The 24121-nt window shown below is 39.1% G+C and overlaps 1 protein-coding gene across 1 annotated transcript in view; it reads left to right on the top strand.

Moving 5' to 3' along the window:
• The window catches only part of cacna1g (calcium channel, voltage-dependent, T type, alpha 1G subunit), a 224892-nt gene extending 219196 nt beyond the window's left edge, over positions 1-5696 (top strand). Inside the window, exon 37 of the mRNA XM_059532382.1 lies at positions 4102-5696. Coding sequence (XP_059388365.1) covers positions 4102-4962 — 861 coding nt within the window. The 3' untranslated portion in view covers positions 4963-5696. The remainder of the gene's footprint in view (positions 1-4101) is intronic.
• Positions 5697-24121: the final 18425 nt, after the last annotated feature.

The following is a 24121-nucleotide window of genomic DNA, read 5'->3' on the forward strand; positions in this document are numbered from 1 at the left end:
AAATGTAAAATTAACTTCCTGCCACTAGGGGGCAGCATAGCTTCAATCTTACAAGTTTCAACATAGAACAGGGATGCTTATGGCTCAGCATCTTACTCAATGTCAGCTAACTTTCCAAATATGACATGGTTCCTCGTGATCTTTAACCCCTCCCAAATTACCCACCCACCTCTCTCCTACTGGGCCGGTGCCTCTCTCGGACTCCCTTGATTCAAAGAAAGCAACAGTTTTAGGTAGAATTCTGAGAGAAGGAGACCCCGGGAAGAGACGTGGGTCTTGTGGTCTGTTGCAGTAGTCCAGTGGCTCAGAGTGCAGTCTGCCAAACAGTGCCTGTAGTTTTGCCCTAGGGTAAATGTTTCTCTGCCCTAGTTAAAAACAGTACATCTATTACAAACTTTTTTTTCTGAAAGTGCAATTGATATTGTAAGTTTTCACCTACGTGACTTTACCAACAGCAGTAGCTTGTGCAGTACAGCAACTCAGGCATTGTGCATCAATGTCAAAGAGGAGACAAAGATATAGAGCAAAAGGCAGACCATATTTATTTGCTATTTTTTCCAGTAGCCTGTACACTTTCCGATTTTGTTGAAAGTGCACACATTTCCTATCAGTGAAGGCAATGAGAAGGACCGGGGCGGTTCTAGGGTCAGGAGATATCGTGCTTTTCCCAAACCTCTGAGGATACGTATGAATCATCATTTGTTAGAATATTATAAACTTTAAAGTAAGGTTTGGTTTTTATGAAGTAAATTTACTTAATAAATAAACAGGTCTTATCTCTATGCATGGCAAAAGCATGCCCCCTTTTAAGCGTTCTGTAGTTGCCAGTAGTGTCATGACTTTCACTTGTCATTGTTCAAAAGTATATACTGTTTATATGAGCCACAAGCAGTCAGGCTTAAGTAAAAAAAAAAAGTTTTTCCTTTGGCTCAGTGGTAGAGCATTGCATTATCATCTCAAAAGGTTGCTGGTTCGATTCCCAGGGAACACACGTACTGGTAAAAAAAATTATAGCTTGAATGCATTGTAAGTCGCTTTGGATAAAAGCATCTGCTAAATGCGTAAATGTAAAAGTAAGGGTGAACATATGTCCTCTTTTCATCAAACATGTCCTCTTTTTGGCCTTAAAAAATTGCGTCTGGCTGGGATTTCTAAATTGCCTAAAATGTCCATGATTTGGCTATTACCACCTGCTGCCACAAACATTATAATATTGAATAAAATATTTTTTTTTGGCTTTCATTTTGCATATGCAGCTTGTGTTGGGTTGCCAAATGTGCATTTTTTTTTCATGGAATTGGGATGATTTTAAACTGTTGCCGTATGTTGATTTTCTCCCGTGGCTTAAAGGATTGAAATATTGCAAAAAAGTTTATTTGACTGAAATGCTACCTGGGAGGGCATTTCACTCCTTCATCCTCAGTGTTGGGGAGTAACTAGTTACATGTAACGGCGTTACGTAATTTAATTACAAAATTATTGTAACAGTAATTAGTTACAGTTACTAAGAAAAAATGAGTAATTAAATTACAGTTACTTATGAATTTTTTTACGATTACAAAGGGGATTACATTTGAATATTTACACACATCCACATACAGATTTAACTGATTTCTTTCCCAAATTGCACTGACTATTCTGAGACATACATCCTAATAATTTCCGGGATGCGGAAATACAGTCTGGTTCGTAGAATCCAGTCATAAAAACGGAATGCCTAACGCGGACGGAATATGCCACATTTTGGATGACTAAATCAAAAAAAGGTCAGTACACTTGAATCAAAACATGACATCGACTAGTGTCTGTGAATATTAAGCCCCAAAAATGCAATATATGACTTGCACATTCTGCGTGTCTGTGGAATCAGGCGCGGACTGGACACCGGGAGAACCGGGACAATTCCCGGTGGCCTGGCAGCCGATTTTGCCCCACTATTTAATATCATTATTGTATAATTGCCTGCCCAATGTACTAAAGCGATCATTTGCGAATCCGCCATTTGATAATTAAATCTCTAATAAGTCATGAAGTGTTAGTCGTGACTCGCGCGCTCTCCGCGCCTCCGCCAAACGGTTTGGATCAGACTCAGTAATCAATGCGAGAGAGAGAAAGAGAGAGAGAGAGAGAGAGAGACTATGGAAGCGCACAGCTGGAGCAAAGAAGCAGAACTCCTGTTCAGGGTTTTAGGTCAGTTTTATCTGTAAAGATGCTTTTTTTGTCTTTTGTTTTTTTATTTATTTAATCAAGCAGCAGCACGTTGCTCATCAGTCATCACTCAAAATACTATATAAAGGACATCATTATTATCTGTTGAAATGTTACAGTAGTAATTTAGCAGAAAAAAATCAGATTTTTTTTTATAGGTTTAGGGGGAGCTACGACAGACAACAACACAACCCTTACGAAAATTAACATTTTAATATTTAACTATAAATCCAGAGAATATGGTTACTATTGTTTAACTGTGGTAACCAAAAATGTAAAATTATTTTACAAATGTATTTATTTAAAAATAAATACAAATCTATTTGCAAAAAAAAAAAACAAGGTTATTTTACTTTTATATAGGCTAATAAAAGCATGGTAATTTTTTGTAAGGGAAAAACATGACTCGTGTACAGTATTAGGATTTTTCTATAAAGATATTGTAGTATTGTAGAGTAGTGTATTGTAAAGTATAGTTTTGTTCAATCTTGAGTATTAAAGTCATGAGAGAGATGCATAACAGGGCAAAATAAAGAGACGGAAGAGAAAAATGGAAGTGAAGGTGCAGTTCAGGAGAGAACTTTTAATTATTTTGCATGTCCCCAAATTAAAGATTTAAACCTTTTTTATGTCAGGTCCATACAAAAAATAGTTTTGTCCATGATTTTGTTTGTATGAGTTTGAATTTTCCAGTCTGAATTTTTTTCCCAGTCCGCCCCTCCTGTAAATTAATGGCAAAGACATGGTTTCATTTACTACACAGAGGCCTACTGAAGCTCGCAGTGTTTTCAACCCCTGCCGCCTCAATATAGGAGTACACGAGCACATAAACATAATTTCTAGAACTGCTCTGTGTCACTTCATGTGCATTTTACTTATTTTGAGAAAACTATCATCATATACAGAGACAGCAGTTTAAAAAAAACACCAATGTTTCTGGAGTTTATTACGCAGAATTCGTCACATGCTTATTAGATAACTGTAAGTTGATGTATATACTTTTATTTATTATTCTTTAATTTTCACAAATTTAGAAAAGTAATCAAAAAGTACTCAAAAGTAATTAGTTACATTACTTTAATAAAGTAATTGAAAAAGTTACACTACTATTACATTTTAAACAGGGTAACTTGTAATCTGTAACCTATTACATTTCCAAAGTAACCTTCCCAACACTGTTCATCCTGCAACCACTGTCCTTTTAAATGAAAATGTAAATATGGTCACCCTAAAAAAAGTATAATCCTCTAGTTTCTTACTAGAAAGCTGACAGTTAAAACAAAGCAATAATAAAAAAAAAAATATTAAGACCTTGAAGCCCATCCCTAGGACCGCCCATGAGACTGAATGGCCTAAGAATGTTTTCAACTAGTGGTTAACTGGTTGTTGAATTAAGAATGTTACTTCAGAATGTGTAATTGCTGTTAAGCAAGTTTTATTGAATTTTGTAGCACAATCTAAGCACTTTTTGTCAGTTAAAGGTTTATCGTGTGCCCCAGGATGTTTTGGTATGTTTTGTGGCGAGTTAATTCATTTGATACTTTCAGGTTTAATACAAACTAAAAAAAAAAAAAAAAAAAAAAGAACAGCAACATCTGATTCTAAATGTTGTCTACCTCTGATTGGGGCTATAAATGCATTCAAAACAGATGCCCTGAGGCAGTCTCTCTATTTTTTCTAATTTCACCTTAAACCCTTTGAATCAGAAAGTCCCTTGTGAAGTGCAATGCTAATGGTGAACTCCACTCTAACTCCACAGCTCCCCACCCCTTCCACTAGCTTCTACATCCCTAACATCTCATACTAACCAGTCTCCTCTCACCTGTTCATGTTCTAATCCCTAATGTTAACCCTTACCTTCCCCTCACCTCCTCCCGTCCCTGCTCTCTTCAGGTGGCAGTGAGTGCTGACTCTCAGGAGACTCTATACACAGAGGCAGGGGAAAACGAGGGTCCCCTGGGGCTTAGGGAACTGTCGGACCCCCATGTCAACCTTCCACCTCAGCAGCAGCAGCACCAGCCTTCCCTCTTTCTGGTCCCTGCCACACCAGGTGCCTCCCCGAAACCATTGCGACCTAGTGTCCACACACAGCACAACCCCTACGACCAGTACAACGTGTTCTCCAAGTGTTCCTGCTCTCCACCCCTCCCATCACTGGCGGCCAAGACGCAGGAGGAGATGGACATTGTGGATCAGGAGGTTTCCCGAATTATCCGGGCGGGGCTCGCAGGTAGGAGCGATGATGGGATCGGGGAAGGGACAGGAGATCAAGGTGCAAGACGTCAGCTTAAGAAGTACCACAGCGTTGACACTCAGGGCCAGCGAGCTCTGCTGTTACCACGGCCCTTGTCATGGCTTGATGACCCACGTCGGCACTCCATTGAGGTGTGCTCATCCATGGAAAGCAGTCCCCAGTGCAGTTCGATCTCGTCCGGCTTCGTCTCGCGAGGCGACAGCCTCCAGCAGCAGTCCTCTCCACGTGGCCGCAAGAAGAAGATGAGTCCACCGTGCATCTCTGTCGATCCGCCCGAAGGTTCGGAGCTTCCGGGAGGCTTTCACCCTGCTCTGGGAATTGTGCCACCCCCCCTGCCAAGTCGGGACACTTGCCTGAGGAGGCGCGCTCCCTCCAGTGACTCCAAGGACTCATTTGATTTGGGTGGAGGAGGAGATGGGCTGCCCCAAGAAGGCGTCTCAAATTCCAAGCTATTGACTCTGCCTAGCTTCTCTTTTGAGAAAACAAGCTCTGAGCACTGAACACTTGACTTACACGTTCACACACACACACACACACACACACACGCACGCACATGACACACGATGCACTCTGTGTATCCGTGATGGTGATAGTAATAGTAATAATATCTTAGAGAGTAATAATGCTAAATGCAACAATGGTGAATACTCCATGATCATGAGGAATAGTAACTATACCTTGTATTTTTTTCTGTACTGCCAAAAGAACACAAAAGGACATTGTGCTGAAGATTAAACAAGCTAATAACGAGACTCTCTCTCCTCAAAGATGTCAGCCGATACGCTGGCAACCTCATGACCTCCTCGTGGAGGTGAGCACAGAGCCCGGAGGTGGGCGTCCCTTTCTGGCCGTTGTGAAGACTTCACAGCACTGTATTGCTGAACTCCATAAAAGGGCACTGATGAAGGTACAAAGCAATATGAACGTTTTAGAGACACTATTTTCTTAAATTATTGGGCCATAGTGTTTGTAAAGGATGTAGAATTTCTTTTTTTCAATTTCGTTATAGTTTTATTTGTGTCTTTTTGTGATTTTTCTCTTTTTCGCAATGTTTAAATTGTTTGTTGTTTGCTTTATTTTTTCACCATATTATATTTTTAGCTTTCTTGTTTTAACAAAGACAAAATGAAAGAAAACATTTTTCGAAGTGCCGGGATCCATGTATTTGTAGGAATAATGTTATTATTATTAATGATGATATAATATATCTCTTTAAAATAAAGCATTAAACAGCTCTTTGATTTTTTTATGCACAAGTATTAGACTGGTGTGCCCTGACTAAAGAGTTTATTGAACACATCTGTAGTACAGATTGTGTGCTACTTTAATGAGTCTTTCAGACAGAAGGGAACAAATACTTACATTAATTGAATTCATAAAGCAGAAAATCACTGCAAAACACAGTTATATGTATATATATATACAGGATTGTCAGTAGATTAAAATTAATAGATTTATTTAGTGATTAAAGGAGTCTCAAGAACTTTGTTCTTGAATTAAAAGAACAGCTGTTGAGAGGACAAAAAAAAATTGCTATACTGATTTGAGATAGTACTGGTAGGCCCAGCAAAAATCAACACAGAACCAAATTTCTGCATAGAGGTCAAGTGTGGACAGGGAGTAAACTATAAGAAAATGGGGAGTTTAGAAATTGAAATTATGTATGGCCAAGAATGGTGATCCATACTCACTCTTTCCTAACGTCAGGGTCAGAGGAAAGGCAACGCAAACACTGTTTTCCCACAACTTGGCACTGCACAGCATCTTGTTGTCTTCAGAGTCATCTTTATCATTTGTTTTCTGTGTAGACCTGTGCATTTGCCTCTCTCATAAACAATACATGTGCAAATCAGTCGGCGGGGCTAAACAGGCAGTCATATCAAAGCAGGCATTGATCTTCTTCTGAGGTGATGGTTTTTATCCACACTATTACATCATTCCAAAAGCTTTTTTTAGACTAAGTTTTATGTACTAAAACTTACAGCATGTTTTTAATAGTACAATGACCTTTTTTTTTGTCAAAAGATCAAGGGAATTTTGGTAATTAAGAACTATCTGCAAGGACAGATTCATCATCATGAAAGATTATCATCATCATCCTTAAGTTTATTTTCCTATGTAATTTTAAAATGGCTTTAAAAAACTTGTAGTCCACCCTTTAGCTGGCTTAGTGGTTTACCATAGCTTTGTTGAGAACCACTACCTACAGTAAGTGTCTGTTATAAGGGGTTATTTACATATTGTGCCACACTACCCTTATATTTTACACTACTCACGAGCTAGTTAAGGTACATTTAGTTCTTATGCTTAAGCCTTACTCAGAATCAAAATGCATGTTGATTGCAGCAGTTGTGAAGTGCTTACTGGAGCGAATTCCTTTAGTTTTCATGAGAGCTAATCGGCACATATGCAGTCCTCCTTTCAACCTCAGGAAAGCTTGCATTTCACAAAGTCCAACTCTGTAATATATCCTTATTTTACTTCAAAGCACTGGATGCAGTCCAAATCTGTGGCTGCAGTTTGTATATGGCGTCAGTATGTGTTTGAACCTTGTTTTTGTGATTGGACCAATTTCTGAATGATTTACTTGCTTCACTTTAGCAATCTACATAAGCTTTCTCCAATCCCCCTTGAATTATGCATGTGCAAAATGCATTGTGAGTGGTATGCAACAGGATGGTGTTCATAATTATTGTTGGATGGGCAAAGCACTTGCTGCACTGCACCAGACATTTGGTTACCGTATAAATACTTTATGAGTGTTGTATAATTCTACCTCTAGGATATCTTTAGTGAGGATCATTTTGACCAAGGTGATGCTAAAACAAAAGAATGCGAAAGGAAAGTGTCATCTGTTTGCTATAATATTTAATACTTTGTTACATCAAACATTTGGCTAACACATCAGAGTAAAAATAATTATTTGACACTGAAAGAAGATGATGACGTTCACACTTAACTTTTCCATTAAACTACAGAATCCTGGAAAACAGCTTGAGTGTCCAGATGGAAAAGGAAAACACTGAAGTTACTGGTAAACATCCTCCGGAGGAAATTACATTTAACCTCTGCTGTGCTTCTATGCATGTAGATCATGTCTGATTCGGCTTCTCCCTGGGTTCCCACCCTTGAAATGAAGACTGATAGCTGACAACTTTTGATATTCAAGCTCTTCATCCCTCCATGCAGAAGATGAGTATTGGAAAATGCATGATAATTAAATTTACTTGTACATGCTGACTCAATCAATCTGACTTCCAAAACATGACACAGTTCCTGTTGAAGACTGATAAGATGGCCTGGCTGAAAATTGAGCATTTGGGAAAACAACATCTCGAGAGATGTTTTGAGGTGGGATAAAAGCTCAAAGGCCTTGTTTACCAGCGAAAATGTCATCAAGACTCTTTGGGAGGTCCTCAGTGATTGGCCGAGTTGCTGTAGCAAGTGTGTGCTCATCAATGTTGCTCTGGCACTCCACTGAGAAAGAGCATGTGTTTCTGAAAGCCAAAAGAAATCCATTCATGACCACCTCCAAGTGCTTCAACACAGAAAGGTAAATAAAACAATACTTAACAATACTTAAGACAATAGTAGGTATTTTATGTTTTACTTAAGCCAAATATGTTATACATTTAGAATAACAGAACCTCTTATTACAAAAATATGAGATTGCATTTTTCATTTTCAGTGCTTCTGGGGCATAGTAACAGTTCACTTAGTTTTCAATAGCACAATGTCCCTTCGGATATATAGTAATGGACCGTAATGTAAGAAGATACAACAACAAGTCTCTGTTTCATTGTTGACATCATTATCTGTAAGAGATAAAAGCCATTTTATATGATGTCTCAGATGTTAATTGAGTGGGAGGTTAAATAATAAAATTTGATCCCAAGCACATATGCAAATAACAAAACTATATTATATTCAGTGTTGTGGGTAATGCATTACAAGTAACGCGACTTACGTAATCAGATTACTTTTTTCAAGTAACTAGTAAAGTAACGCATTACTTTTTAATTTACAAGAAAATATCTGAGTTACTTTTTCAAAAAAGTAACGCCAGTTACTTTGTATTCCCATTTTTTGACTGACAAGCCTCCTGTTCCCATATTGGGAGAAATCGGAAGTATGGAGGCGTTGTGTGCGCTGTGTGAACATGATGTTACTGTAGTTTTAGACTAAATGTGAATGTGCCTTAATTTAATCCCACTCACAAAAAAACAAAACAGATTTAGTATTCATCAAAATTAATCAAAACAGTGTAATGCAAACTCAGAATATGACTCAAACCTGCAATAACTAAATATATTAAATAACACAAATGTATCTATTCCCATTTTATTAACAGTGTCTTTGCTGCTGACCTTTAATGATCCAGTTCAACCATACTAATAATTAAAAAATGACTTTAGATAAACTAACAATTGTGCTTCATTGTTTTTTTTTATTGCTGAAGAGTGTTGAACCTTCTTCTCCTGTGTTCTACTGTACAGACGTGAATTTACTTTTCCTTCAGCCTGAGGTTTATTCATTACACTTTTTGGTGTGAAAGGGCTTTTACATTTGCTATAAATAGAACTTCTTATATTAAAAACAATCAAGCCCTGCTCAAATTTAAAAAGTAACGTGAAAGTAACGCAAAAGTAATGTAACACATTACTTTCCATAAAAAGTAACTAAGTAACGTATTTAGTTACTTTTTTAGGGAGTAACGCAATATTGTAAGGCATTACTTTTAAAAGTAACTTTCCCCAACACTGATTATATTTATTAAGAATTTTCTTGACTATTATAACATGAATCTGAAGGGGAACCAGTCATTTGAAACAATTATTTACAGGAGAAAAAAAAATGAAATAAAAAGATTTCTTAGAGTTGTCATGATTCTGCCTTCTTGTCTCTAATTTTTCTCTAGTCTTGTGGCAGGATCATGACAGGCCCATGTTTTATGTGCAAGCACATGGCCATTTGTTTGGGCCATGTGCTTGCGTTGTCTCGTTCCCTTGCCCCGCCCCCCTTGTTACCCTAGTTTTGTCTTCATTGATTTACCTGTTCCACCTGTTGTGTTCATTAGTAGCCTCCCTTTATAACCTCGTGTGTTTCTCTGTCCCTTTGTCGGTTCATTGTTTAAATATTGTCACGTTGTTTAAGATTGTCTACTGTTGCTACCAGTTGTGATTTTGTCAAGTCTTGTCTAATTAATTGTTTGATCGTGTTTTAGTCATAGTCTAGTTAAGTGCAGTGTTAGTCTAGTTTTGTCTTCCTTCGTCTGTCTAGCCCTTGTTTTGCCCCCTCGTGGGTTTTGTTTTCCTGTTTTTTGTATAATAAACTGTGTTGCTGTGACTACTGTCTGCATTTGAGTTCATCCCTCCACCACCCATCCTGACAGAATGCCATGTGCTTGCACATAAAACATGGACCTGTCATGATCCTGCCACAAGACTAGAGAAAAATCAGAGACAAGAAGGCAGAATCATGACAAGAGTACATTATGCTCCCTCCAAAAGCACATTCAAATATTTCCATGAAAAAAAAAAAATTATTTTGGAATAAAGTTAACCTTCACGTAATTCACTTCATAATTTTACTTCATTCAGGTAATTTTATACAGAATGAGCTTTTAAAATGAGGCCAATAGAAACACAGTCTGCACTCTGAATCCCTGGTAAGGCCTCTTCTTGTGATGTAACCTAGATGATTTGATGTCAAACAGCTGTCTGGAATCATGGACTGCTATAGAAAAAAAAAAAAAAAAAAAAATATATATATATATATATATATATAGCATCACTGATTACAAGCACTTCATACGTTTTAAAGGCTTTTTATCGACAACTACATGACATTTATGCAGAGTCAGTATTTGCAGTGTTGGCCCTTCTTTTTCAGGACCTCTGCAATTCGACTGGGCATGCTCTCAATCAACTTCTGGGCCAAATCCTGACTGATAGCAACCCATTCTTTCATAATCACTTCTTGGAGTTTGTCAGAATTAGTGGGTTTTTGTTTGTCCACCCACCTCTTGAGGATTGACCACAAGTTCTCAATGGGATTAAGATCTGGGGAGTTTCCAGGCCATGGACCCAAAATTTCAACATTCTGGTCCCCGAGCCACTTAGTTATCACTTTTGCCTTATGGCACGGCGCTCCATCGTGCTGGAAAATGCATTGTTCTTCACCAAACTGTTGTTGGATTGTTGGAAGAAGTTGCTGTTGGAGGGTGTTTTGGAACCATTCTTTATTCATGGCAGTGTTTTTGGGCAGAATTGTGAGTGAGCCCACTCCCTTGGATGAGAAGCAACCCCACACATGAATGGTGTCAGGATGCTTTACTGTTGGCATGACACAGGACTGATGGTAGCGCTCACCTTTTCTTCTCCGGACAAGCCTTTTTCCAGATGCCCCAAACAATCGGAAAGGGGCTTCATCGGAGAATATGACTTTGCCCCAGTCCTCAGCAGTCCATTCACTATACTTTCTGCAGAAGATCAATCTGTCCCTGATGTTTTTTTTGGAGAGAAGTGGCTTCTTTGCTGCCCTTCTTGACACCAGGCCATCTTCCAAAAGTGTTCGCCTCACTGTGCGTGCAGATGCGCTCACACCTGCCTGCTGCCATTCCTGAGCAAGCTCTGCACTGGTGGAACTCCGATCCCGCAGCTGAATCCTCTTTAGGAGACGATCCTGGCGCTTGCTGGACTTTCTTGGATGCCCTGAGGCCTTCTTTACAAGAATTGAACCTCTTTCCTTGAAGTTCTTGATGATCCTATAAATTGTTGATTTAGGTGCAATCTTAGTAGCCACAATATCCTTGCCTGTGAAGCCATTTTTATGCAATGCAATGCAATGATGGCTGCACGCGTTTCTTTGCAGGTCACCATGGTTAACAATGGAAGAACAATGATTTCAAGCATCACCCTCCTTTTAACATCTCAAGTCTGCCATTCTAACCCAATCAGCCTGACATAATGATCTCCAGCCTTGTGCTCGTCAACATTCTCACCTGAGTTAACAAGACGATTACTGAAATGATCTCAGCTGGTCCTTTAATGACAGCAATGAAATGCAGTGGAAAGGTTTTTTTGGGATTAAGTTAATTTTCATGGCAAAGAAGGACTATGCAATTCATCTGATCACTCTTCATAACATTCTGGAGTATATGCAAATTGCTATTATAAAAAACTTAAGCAGCAACTTTTCCAATTTCCAATTTCCAATATTTATGTAATTCTCAAAACTTTTGGCCACGCCTGTATATATATATATATATATATATATATATATCAGTGATGCGCGGGTCAGTGTATAAACAACCCGCACCCGACCGATGTTTTCAACTAACCCGCCCGCAACTCGGACCGCAAAAAAAATTAAATATTTTACCCGACCCGCTTCCTGACCCACATTTTTTTAAAGTAGTAAATGCGTCGCCCCTTTATATTAATATAATTACCTAAATACGCTTTAGCCTACAAGATAATAAGAGTTATGACCGCACACATAAGGCTTGCCACAAAGAACCGGTTAAAGTAATAATTATGCATGTGTCTAAATTAGCAAGGAGACATTTAATCGTTTAGTAATAAACTGGTGTTTTCTGTGTCGCTGCTGAGATGAAGTTGTCGATGCGGACTCGCCATGAACGCCAGAGAGATATGCACATTTCATATGGATTACATAATCAGAGAGTAGCCTATTTATTTTGGTTTAAATAATTTCGTTTAAAAGTAGACATTTCAAGCTTTCTGTAATATATTGCCTATATTTCTTTTTAAACCCACCGACTAAAAGATTAAGAGACTATCTTACCCAACATATCACCCAACGTTTACAGCTATTTCAGAATCTAGAAAAATGACTGGGGCTAACTTGTTACTGCAGTCGGTAGAGCAATATGAATGTGTGTGATGTACGGCATGATAAATGCTCATCACTTCTGCTGCCGAAACTTTGTCCGCCTGTGGGTCATTTGGTTTATTGAAAAACGATTGCACTGATTTGCATGTTTCTTGATGTGCTTTTTTTCTGTGGTACTCACATGCACCATGTCACTTCACGTCCTATTCTCCACCATGTCCCACAGAAAAAAAAGCTCTCTCTGCCTCGCCATCTACAGGTCTTAGGCCGGTGACACACTGGCTGTGCGGCGTTTCTGCTGCGTGTCAGGAGCGTGGCGGCTGCCTCGCGTTTTCTGTGTCTTTACACACCAGAACCTTGCCTGACGTGGCGCTGGCACGCTGCTGCTGCTGTAGAGGGAGGCCGCCGACAGAACAGGCTCTTGTCTTCATGACAACAATATCAACTTTTTTTTTTTTTTACACACCTACACCTACGCCTACTGATAAAGGACACCGTCAACAGTATTGACGGCAAAATAGACTATGTTTGACAAGTGCAATATTTGAAAATCGATAATTATTATTTATTTTTTTAATTACATTTATATCAGAATTTATGACAACCTACAGACTTTCAAACATCAAAATGTCATGAATTAATATGTATTTGTGTACAAAATGGCATATAAACATATTTTCCTATTTTATTTTGCCTGGAAACGCTTCCAACACGCTCGCGTGTCACGTGAAAAATAGGCTTCGGTTCTATTTCTATCATGCACACGTTTTCCGCGCGGCTCGGGCCGCGCCTGAGACTCACGTCTCACGCAGGCAGTCTGCAAGCTCTAACCTGTTAACTTGGGAGCCGAATGACAAACGGACACGCCATGCAGCTGAGACGCTTGCGCCATGCATCCAGTGTGTCGCCGGCCTTAATCAACAGTATGTTGCGGTCCATTCACTATTAAAAGTGCATCTTCTCTTTTTCGTGGCCATTAACCTGACAGAACAGCGCCCACGTCAACTTTGATTGACTTACGACTCACCCTATCGACTAATGCTTTTATGGCTCTCATCTGAACTATTGGACATAAGTTAACAGTACGCCTATGGGCGTATCTGTGTATTTATTAGGCAGGGTCGAATGAAAAAGCGAGACAGATGCTCAATTTGCATGAGGCGGGACAAAGGGTAAAATTGTTGTAGGCTACAACGTAAAGCGGGACAGGTGGTCACTCTATTCGCGCCGGTTATTCAGCCAATAAAGTGTAGGCCTATATATTTCAAAATTGTGTATAGTACTAATTAAAAAGGTTTAATTGGCATCTTTATTTCAAAGGACCCGACCGACCGCAATGTCTATAATGTTCTAATTACTCATTGTGTATTTATTTTTAATAACTATTGAATAGCTTAAGGGTTCATATTCATGTTTAGTAAGTGTGTGTTGGAATCTTCTTGCTTGAAACATTAATTCCAATCAATTCTTTGTCAAATGTATAGAAATCATGTTCAAAGTATACTCTGCAAGACTGGGAAAATTCGGATCATGTGACTGATAAGATAACATGTTGATTTATGTACTGGGAGGAGAAACATAGCAACACCTTGAGCAATGTTCAGTGAATCACTGGCCGACTCAGTGATCAACTGTAAAACAGTGATTCTGTCCGCCATTTCTCTTGATTTAAGGAGGTCAGGACAGGTCTGTTTTTTTTTTTATCTATCTGGCTAGCATTATATTATGTTAACTGGTATCCAGGGAACTGAAGAAATGAAAATAATTTTAAAACCAAAGGATAATACTCATGAGTCATGCACTCAATACCAAAAAAGTAATGCTAATCGCATTAAAGTGCACAAAGGAATACACTTGGCTTCCAGAAATTGAGAAACACTGTGAATTGTATATACATTTACATATAGAAGAAGCTCAAGAGCTGAATGTTATTTTGTATGTAGAGAGTGTTTAAATAACAGAGAAAATAACATCACTAAAACACGAAGATAAAAAAGAACTTCAATTTAAAAAGCAAAGAGAGATCAAAGAGATGATTAAGGGAAAACATCACATCTGTGCAGAAATGTTCAGACAAGGTCTGATATGAGATTAAGTCAGATTGCCATCTCTATGGACAGGTCTATGCTTAAATTGATTTGTTTCATGTCATTTTTTTTTGGGGGGGGGGGGGGGGGCATATATCATTCTAAATCCCTTTTGTTTATTGATGTCAAGAGTGCACCAAAGGATTTGAGTAATGAGAGTTGTTATATTGGAACACTGGCACCGGGATCTATTGCATTCTGACACATTTGTCACTAGCTTTTGACTAAACCTGATATTTACTAAAGGTATGAACTTACATGAAAACGTCACAACTAAAAGTATCGCATTATGAGCTTCCGGAGTAGACCATAAATCATACTGATAAAAACATCCGGGTCCACATAGTGGTCCTCATAAGCTTGAACGTATGTGGCCCGGAGAGAGCGAGAACCCCCCCCCACACACAAACACAAAACTACATACAGCTGCTTTAAAATGTGTAATGTCACAAAGCATTGTTAGTTTTATTGGGTTTGTGTGTGTGTGTGTGTGTGTGTGTGTGTGTGTGTGTGTGTGTGTGTGTGTGTGTGTGTGTGCGTGTGTGTGCATTTGTGTGTGAGGAGATCACTAATCATTGAGATGCAAAAAAGTGCTTCACAAGCCATTAAAAACCTATGACCCTGCCATTCTGTATTCTTGAACCTACATAATGGTTGAAGAAGCTAAACACAGGCTGATTAATATGCTGTAGCTCCTGTTCCAAACGGAAGCTCGATCCACCCGAGATAATCACAAGAGAAGGAATTCTGCACATTGACCACATAGTGACAGACATTCTTCATATAACAGTATTTAGAAAAAGAAAATAAACGGTTTGCAGAAATGGGTTTCTTCCAAGCCAAAGTTCATGTTATTCAGCACGTCACTACCATTAATTAGTTTTTTTCTAGAAAAAAAATAAATAAAAGAGCAAAAAGCTGTGTTCTGTTGCTCTGCTCCAGTTGTGTGCTGTATGCCTGTTTAGGCCATTGGTTCAGTATTGTGTGCAGGACATTGTGTGTGGCATAATGCGATATGAGGCTAGGGTTACAGCATCTGATTATGTTATCTCCTCCCCTTCCTATTGTTAAGGTCTATGCCATGTAGTCTATGCCATCAGTGACCACACATATTGGGAACATGGCCAAACTTTGTTGAACTCTGCAAATGTAATAAATTGAGATGATAAGTGGAATGCCATTGTAGGAACTGCCTGTTTCCTTTTTAGGGATTGCTGTAACATTATTTAAGAGTAAGAAGTGGAAGGCAGAATCTGTTAAAATCCACAATAGCTGATGACTTCTAAATGAACAACGTATTGCAAATTGTCCTAACTAGTGTTTTGGTCATATGAGATGTGCAATATTCAGTGTTGGGAAGGTTACTTTGGAAATGTAATAGGTTACAGATTACAAGTTACCCTGTTTAAAATGTAATAGTAGTGTAACTTTTTCAATTACTTTATTAAAGTAATGTAACTAATTACTTTTGAGTACTTTTTGATTACTTTTCTAAATTTGTGAAAATTAAAGAATAATAAATAAAAGCATATACATCAACTTAAATACAGTTATCTAATAAGCATGTGACGTATTCTGTGTACTAAACTCCTGAAACATTGGTGTTTTTTTAAACTGCTGTTTCTTTGTATATGATGATAGTGTTCTCAAAATAAGTAAAATGCACATGAAGTGACACAGAGCAGTTCTAGAAATTGTTTATGTGCTCGTGTACTCCTATATTAAGATGGCAGAGGTTGAAAACACTGCGAGCTTCAGCAGGCCTATGTGTAGTAAATGAAACCATAATTTACAGCAGGGGCGGACTGGGAAAAAAAATCAGACTGGAAAATTCAAACTCATACAAAGAAATTCATGGACAAAACTATTTTTTTGTATGAACCTGACATAAAAAAGGTTTAAATCTTTAATTTGGGGACATGCAAAATAATTAAAAGTTTTCTCCTTAACTGCACCTTCACTTCCATTTTTCTCTTCAGTCTCTTTATTTTGCCCTGTTATCCATCTCTCTCATGACTTTAATACTCAAGATTGAACAAAACTACTTTACAATACAATACCCTACAATAGTACAATATTTTTATAGAAAAATCCTTATACTGTACACGAGTCATGTTTTTCCCTTACAAAAAATTACCATGCTTTTATATAAAAGTAAAATAACCTTGTTTTTTTTTTTTTTTTTTTTTTTGCAAATGGATTTGTATTTATTTTTAAATAAATACATTTGTAAAATAATTTTACATTTTTGGTTATCACAGTTAAACAATAGTAACCATTTTCTCTGGATTTATAGTTAAATATTAAAATGTTAATTTTCGTAAGGGTTGTGTTGTTGTCTGTCGTAGCTCCCCCCATGGCTGGACTGGCCATTGGGCATACCGGGCATTTGCCCGGTGGGCCGACGTGCTTTTTGGGCCGATATCTCATACTCATACTTTTTTTTTTTTTTTTTTTAAACGGCCCATAAAATTTGTACATCGGCCGCCCATTCGTTTTGTTTTGTTTTGCTTAATTGGCGGCGCTGGGTTTGTGCCGGTGTAATGCATTGGTCAAAGTCAGTGTTAGTTTTTTTTTCTGACAGACCAGCCCATGAAACACGTAGATCAGCGGCCCATTGGCTCTTTTCTTGATTGACACTGGGCTGGCCCAATCACAACTTTAAACGAGTGAGCGAGCGGCAGCAGTGTCAGTGTGTATCTGTAAAAAAAGATGGAGAAGAAACGCAAGGAATGTGCAGATAAATAGCGTGAAAAAATAGAACCAGGCCCTTAAAGGAGACACTGTAAACTGTGTCAAAATATATCTTTATTTTTTTGTGCATTTGTTTTACAAAATATGGCTATTACTGTCATCGGATTAATATTATAACTATTATTATGTATAGGTGTAATGTAAATAGACACTGTAACTAAAAGAGGTTTGAATTTTTCTTTGTTTAATTTGCACACTGAATATGGGTTGGAGCTTTTAATTTTGAACTCTCAAAGTGCACCAGATTAATGAATTTAACATTAAAATGCACAAAACTTTCTCACGGGGGGGCATGCCCCCCAACCCCCCTAGAAGGACCGAGGAACCACCACCATAGTTTTAACAAAAATCCTGTAAGAAACACTGGTATTGCTATGCCAGAGCCGCTTATAGCTTGTTTTAGGATTCAACGCTGTGGAGTATAGTTCAACTGTATTAATAAATATAACATTTTGACTTATTTCATCTGTTAACTCTCACTCGTTCCTATACTCACTCATTACATGGCATTAGTGGTTTTAATAAATAGGAGTTGGTATGCATATAATTAAGGGCGTGCAAAGATGGATGGTGTTTATGATCATATAGTGGACCGGTCTGGGCAAAAATGCCCGGGCCGATTTTTTGTCCCAGTCCAGCCCTGGCTCCCCCTAAACCTATAAAAAAATCAGATTTTTTTTTCAGCTAAATTACTTCTGTAACATTACAACAGATAATAATGATGTCCTTTATATAGTATTTTGAGTGATGACTGATGAGCAACGTGCTGCTGCTTGATTAAATAAATAAAAAAACAAAGACAAAAAAGCATTTTTCCAGATGAAACTGACCTGAAACCCTGAACAGGAGTTCTGCTTCTCTGCTCCAGCTGTCCACTGCTCCAGTCTCTCTCTCTCTCTCTCTCTCATTGATTACTCGGAGTCTGATCCAAACCGTTTGGCGGAGGCGCGGAGAGCGCGCGAGTCATGACTAACACTTCATGACTTATTAGAGATTTAATTATCAAATGGCGGATTCGCAAATGATCGCTTTAGTACATTCGGCAGGCAATTATACAATAATGATATTAAATAGTGGGGCAAAATCGGCTCCCAGGCCACCGGGAATTGTCCCGGTTCTCCCGGTGTCCAGTCCGCGCCTGATTTCCACAGACACGCAGAATGTGCAAGTCATATATTGCATTTTTGGGGCTTTATATTCACAGACACTAGTCGATGTCATGTTTTGATTCAAGTGTACTGACCTACTTTTGATTTAGTCATCCAAAATTTGGCATATTCCGTCCGCGTTAGGCATTCCGTTTTTATGACTGGATTCTACGAACCAGACTGTATTTCCGCATCCCGGAAATTATTAGGGCGGTATGTCTCAGAATAGTCAGTGCAATTTGGGAAAGAAATCAGTTAAATCTGTATGTGGATGCGTGTAAACATTCAAATGTAATCCACTTTGTAATCGTTAAAAATTTCATAAGTAACTGTAATTTAATTACTCATTTTTTCTTAGTAACTGTAACTAATTACAGTTACAATAATTTTGTAATTAAATTACGTAACGCCGTTACATGTAACTAGTTACTCCCCAACACTGGCAATATTTTTGATGATGATTTTGAAAATCTCTTATAAAAGTTTCTTGTGGTCACAAAGGCTGCATTATATATATATATATATATATATATATATATATATATATATTGTTACGTGTTTAAAGCGAGCAGTAAAAACAACCAGAAAGACCAAACTCAGTATTACAAAGAAGTTTAATTTTTAGTGGATGCAGTTACCAGGACCAAGACAAACACTATAAAGGGTGAAAGAATAATAAAGAATAGAATACAAGAGTGTCGCCAAAGTAATGAAACAATCAAAACATAAATACCATAGCTAGTTTACCCAACCTCTAAACTATCAAAGTAAAATGTAGAAATAAGCCCCGAAATCTTCAGCGGATTCGCCGCCTTAGCTATATATATATATATATATATATATATACACTTACTTTTTTTTACATTTACATAATTTAAAAGAAATTAGAATTACCAAATATAATTAATTTATGGGATTATTTTTCTTACCTTAATATAAGACAAGTACATGTATTTTGGATGCTTTTTTATACAACTATATTAAGAGTATTTATTTCTATAAATTATACTTTAAATGTATGTTTCTGTGCAGTATGGGATGTTCAGATCTTTTTAGTGGAAAACCAGAAAAAGGTTTCTTCAGAATAAAAATAAAACTTCATCACTGCAATCCGACATGACACTTCACATCCAATCTTTATTACTGATGAAGTTGAGCATACCTAGCGCTTTTCTCTGAATGTCACATTTCTGTCTCACATTATATGATAAGTGCTAAAGATAGATGCTCTCAGACTGAGTTCCCCTTGAGCTTCTGCATCTCCCTTGGTATACAATGCAACCCATATATGGTCAAAGACTTTCTCCACATTGTGGAAGCCTCTGATGATTCATTCAAGTCCTAAGACAGTGTGACACCTCAGGAATTATTAATGGCTGATACAGGACAAGTGTGAAAGCATCATGGAGTTGACTTGAGGGGATAAACCTTCTATTCCACTATAGATCTTAAGCGGTCAAAACAACAGTGCTGTGCTATTGGAAAAACTTGACATTTTCTGACATTTTAGATCTAGAGAAAGCAGGACATGACAGTGTATTGTACCTGAATAATAAAGAGCCTGAAATACATAATAACTCTTACATTTTCTTCAAATATAGCTTATTTGACTATACATTGGTAACATAAAATTAACAAAAATCTTGGGCTCCCTGCAATGTTTAATTTCATGACTGCACAGCAATGAATGTAAAAAAAAAAAAAAAAAAAAATGAAATCAGCTCAACAAAATCTAAAACTGAGCAAAGGTAGATTTTTTTTTATTCTCTCACAGGGTCCATAAGGCAATGTGAAAAAGTATAATGTTAAACGGCTCACTGATTTGCCAGTCCTGCTGGAGGCCTTTTCATTCCAATGTTTTTCAGATTGCTGAGACACTCTGACGCTGATCACATTAATGCCCTTCTTAGCGTCGTAATGTCAAAAAAGTCACCACAGCATGTCCATATCCATGTCAAAAACATGTCTGTTCAAACCAGCAATGGGTTTGCATTCAAATTCAAAAGATTTGTATACTGAGGTAAAACATGTCAGTTGGTGTGAAATCACGCTTTGCTATTTCTGGAGATGTTCTCTAACCTGATGTAACACTGATCCAAACAGTCTTGGCTCACTGTGGGTGGGATGAAACTATTGTAGGATCAATAATCCTTTAGGCTGCTCTCACACTGCAGTGTAATTTGACCCAGTTTCCATTTTATTCTTCATGTACTGGCACAAGGGGCTAATCAACCGTACCTTTCAATTTTCAGAAATTTTGGTGTCACCATTTTGTTTGAAACCTCCAGCATGTCATACTTGTTTATAAAGGTTTTTCCATGAGATACATTATTATGCTTAACATGTTTTATTATGATTATTGTTACTTTTAATTAGATGCAAAATGCAAAGGAAGCATTAATGACTCGTGCATTTATAATTTTTTTTTCTGAAAAATAGAAAAGGAAGTTTAATGCTGCTTTTTCCCCCCAGTATATGAGAGCCTACAATCATGATTGGCTGTCAAGTTCCAGTTAGGTACTTCATATAAATTCCCAGCTAACAAAAATATGTTGTGAAATATTTTATGAACATTCCCATTGTTATATAAACATTATTTCTGAATGTTCCCTGAATGTTCAAATGTATATATATATATATATATATATATATATATATATATATATATATATATATATATATATATATATACTTAACTTATAACATTTAAAAAATGTCAGAGGAGCTTCCAACTAAATAGTTTTTCTTTATATATAAATAATGTTTCTGTGCTAATGTTTTGAGAACATCATTATAGACCAGATAACTTTGAACAAACATTGTTACTGGAAGAATGTTTGTACTTTAATAGAACCTGAATGTTTGCGTAGGTCTGGGAATATTTCAAAACCTTCAAAGAGTGATTTTGACTTAAGGATTCAAGGATTAAAAACGTTTATTGTCATATGCCCAGTGAGGAAAACAAGTTTACCTGAGCAATAAAATTCTTATTTGCTGTCCACAATGAATGCCAAGAAGAAGTGCAAAATTATACTCACATACACAAACAAACACACATACACACACGACTATACACTCAAACATACATACAAACATGATAAACATAATAATGTTACAGGTATAGGAACATATAGACTATGTTTATCTATATATGTGAGTATAGAGTAGGAATATAGACTGTGAAAAGAAATATATAGACTATGTATATCTATATATCCGAATGTACAGAATTAAATTATGTGCAAAAATCAATAGTGCAGTAACGTGCATATTGAGTGCAACTACATGATAACAATAGCAGCAGTAACCGATGTGCAAACTGAGATGAGGCTACACGAGTAATATTAACAAATATACTACGGTTGTCACGTTAATGAACGTTTGTTCCCTTATTTGGTCACCTTCCTCTTCTTGTTTTAGTTAATTGATTGATCCCCACCTGTCTCCAGTTCCCTCATTACCTTCTGTGTGTATAAATACCCGTTCTGTTAAGTTCCTCCTCGTCCGTGATTGTAAATGTGTCTAAGCTGTATGTAAGTGTTAACCAGAGATAGTATTGTGAATGTCTATTGTAACCTATCCTGAATGTAAATGTAACTTAATCTTCTTCATCATCCAGTAAACCCCTTATTTTGATCACTATCCTCCTCTAGCACTTTTGTCCTTCGTTAGCACTTCACCAGTTTGTAACAGAATCACGGACCAAACAGTATAGTTTATTTTAGCTGTGTTTTTCTTTCCTTTTGGTTTTTTATTTGTTTTCCTCCCTCTCCCGGAATGGCCATCCCAGCAGTCCGTCTCCTATTCTGGAGCAACTGGACCGTTCGCTGGAGGATCACACCAGGGACTTTTTAGATCTGGCGTGCCTTACCCACTTCCCCGACCGCTCGCTCTCTAACTTTTTCTATACCAGCCTGAGCGAGCGGAGTAAGGCACGCCTACCAACGGTCCCCGAGAGGATTTCGCCGCTTTTGTGGAGTCGGTGCTGGAGAAAAATGGTTCTTCATTTACCATCAGCACCGCCGAAGAGGACATCTCCAGCCCCACTCCTGACCCAGAGACCAGCCAGCCACCATCCCGACACACGGAGCCAGAGCCCACCGCAGCCGCAGAGCCCGAGCCATCCACTGACAGGAAGCAGGATCTCGAGAGCGCGACTGACCAGGTGTGCGAGCCGGCAACACCGTGCATCGTGGGAGTCCTCGTGGAGATCGAGGGCGTGGAGGAAAGCCCTTCCCACACTCCTGCGACTGAGGGTGAGCTGTATGTGATCTCGGGAAATATGGAGCAACTTATGGTTCTAATGGACTGGTCTATGGAGGTAATCCCTAATCTTCCTGTTTCCTGTTTGAATTTTCTGTATCTCCGCTGGTTCTGCCCAGCTATGCATTTTCTGTTTCTCCGCTGGTTCCGCCCAGCCCTGAATTTTCTGTTTCTCCGCTGGTTCCACCCAGCCCTGAATTTTCTGTTTCTTCGCTGGTTCTGCCCAGCTATGAATTTTCTGTTTCTCCGCTGGTTCCGCCCAGCCCTGAATTTTCTGTTTCTCCGCTGGTTCCGCCCAGCCCTGAATTTTCTGTTTCTCCGCTGGTTCCGCCCAGCCCTGAATTTTCTGTTTCTCCGCTGGTTCCACCCAGCTCTGAATCTTCTGTGTCTCCGCTGGTTCCGCCCAGCTCTGAATCTTCTGTGTCTCCACTGGTTCCGCCCAGCTCTGAATCTTCTGTGTCTCCACTGGTTCCGCCCAGCTCTGAATCTTCTGTGTATCCGCTGGTTCCGCCCAGCTCTGAATCTTCTGTGTCTCCTGTGTTCCCTCCCGGCCTCCCTCTCCCACCTCCTCCTGGACCTGCCGGTCCCTCTGCTCCACTTCCGCTGGTTCCGTCCAGACCTGATCCTCCTGTGTTTCCTCCCATCCTTCCTCTCTCTCTCCTCCTCCTAGACCAGCCAGTTCCTCGTCATCCCTGCTGTTGCCAGTCAGTCCCGCAGCTCACCCTCAGTCCGCGCCATCTGGGCGCGATGGTTCACCGCTGGACTGCCAGTCTCCAGCTCCGCCTTGGCGTGTTAAGGCCCTGTCTCCGCCTCCAGCCTCCGAGCCCTGGACTCCTCCTCGGTCCTTCGACCCAGCGGCTCCGCCTTGGCTCTTAGCTCCCTCGTCTCCACCGTGGCCTGGCATCCCACCTGCTCCACCGCCTCCGCCTTGGTCGCCAAAGCCTTCTGCTCCACCTAGGCCCTCCAGATTCTCGACGTCACCCTGGCTCTGCGGCTGTGCTGCTCCATCTTGGGCTCCTCACCCACCGGTGCAGTCTCCGCCTGCCGGCCCCTTGGTGTCGTCGGCCCCTTCACCATGGTTCCTCCCGCCATCGACTCCACCATGGATCTCCGTCCTGGCTGGTCTCTGGTGGACCATCTGACTCCTCCTGCTCCTGGCTCCTCCTGCTCCGGGCTCCTCCCTGGCTCCTCCATCCACTCCGCCCTGGTCCCTACCTCCATGCTCCCTCGTCACCTGCTCCTCGCCCACCTCCAGAACCCCCACCCTCCCTCCGCTGGTATTCCTCTTGCGGTGCGAGGACGCACCGTTCCGGGAGGGGGGGAACTGTCACGTTAATGAACGTTTGTTCCCTTATTTGGTCACCTTCCTCTTCTTGTTTTAATTGATTGATCCCCACCTGTCTCCAGTTCCCTCATTACCTTCTGTGTGTATAAATACCCGTTCTGTTAAGTTCCTCCTCGTCCATGATTGTAAATGTGTCTAAGCTGTATGTAAGTGTTAACCAGAGATAGTATTGTGAATGTCTATTGTAACCTATCCTGAATGTAAA

Source organism: Carassius carassius, chromosome 40 (genome assembly GCF_963082965.1).
Source record: "Carassius carassius chromosome 40, fCarCar2.1, whole genome shotgun sequence".
NCBI lineage: Eukaryota > Metazoa > Chordata > Actinopteri > Cypriniformes > Cyprinidae > Carassius > Carassius carassius.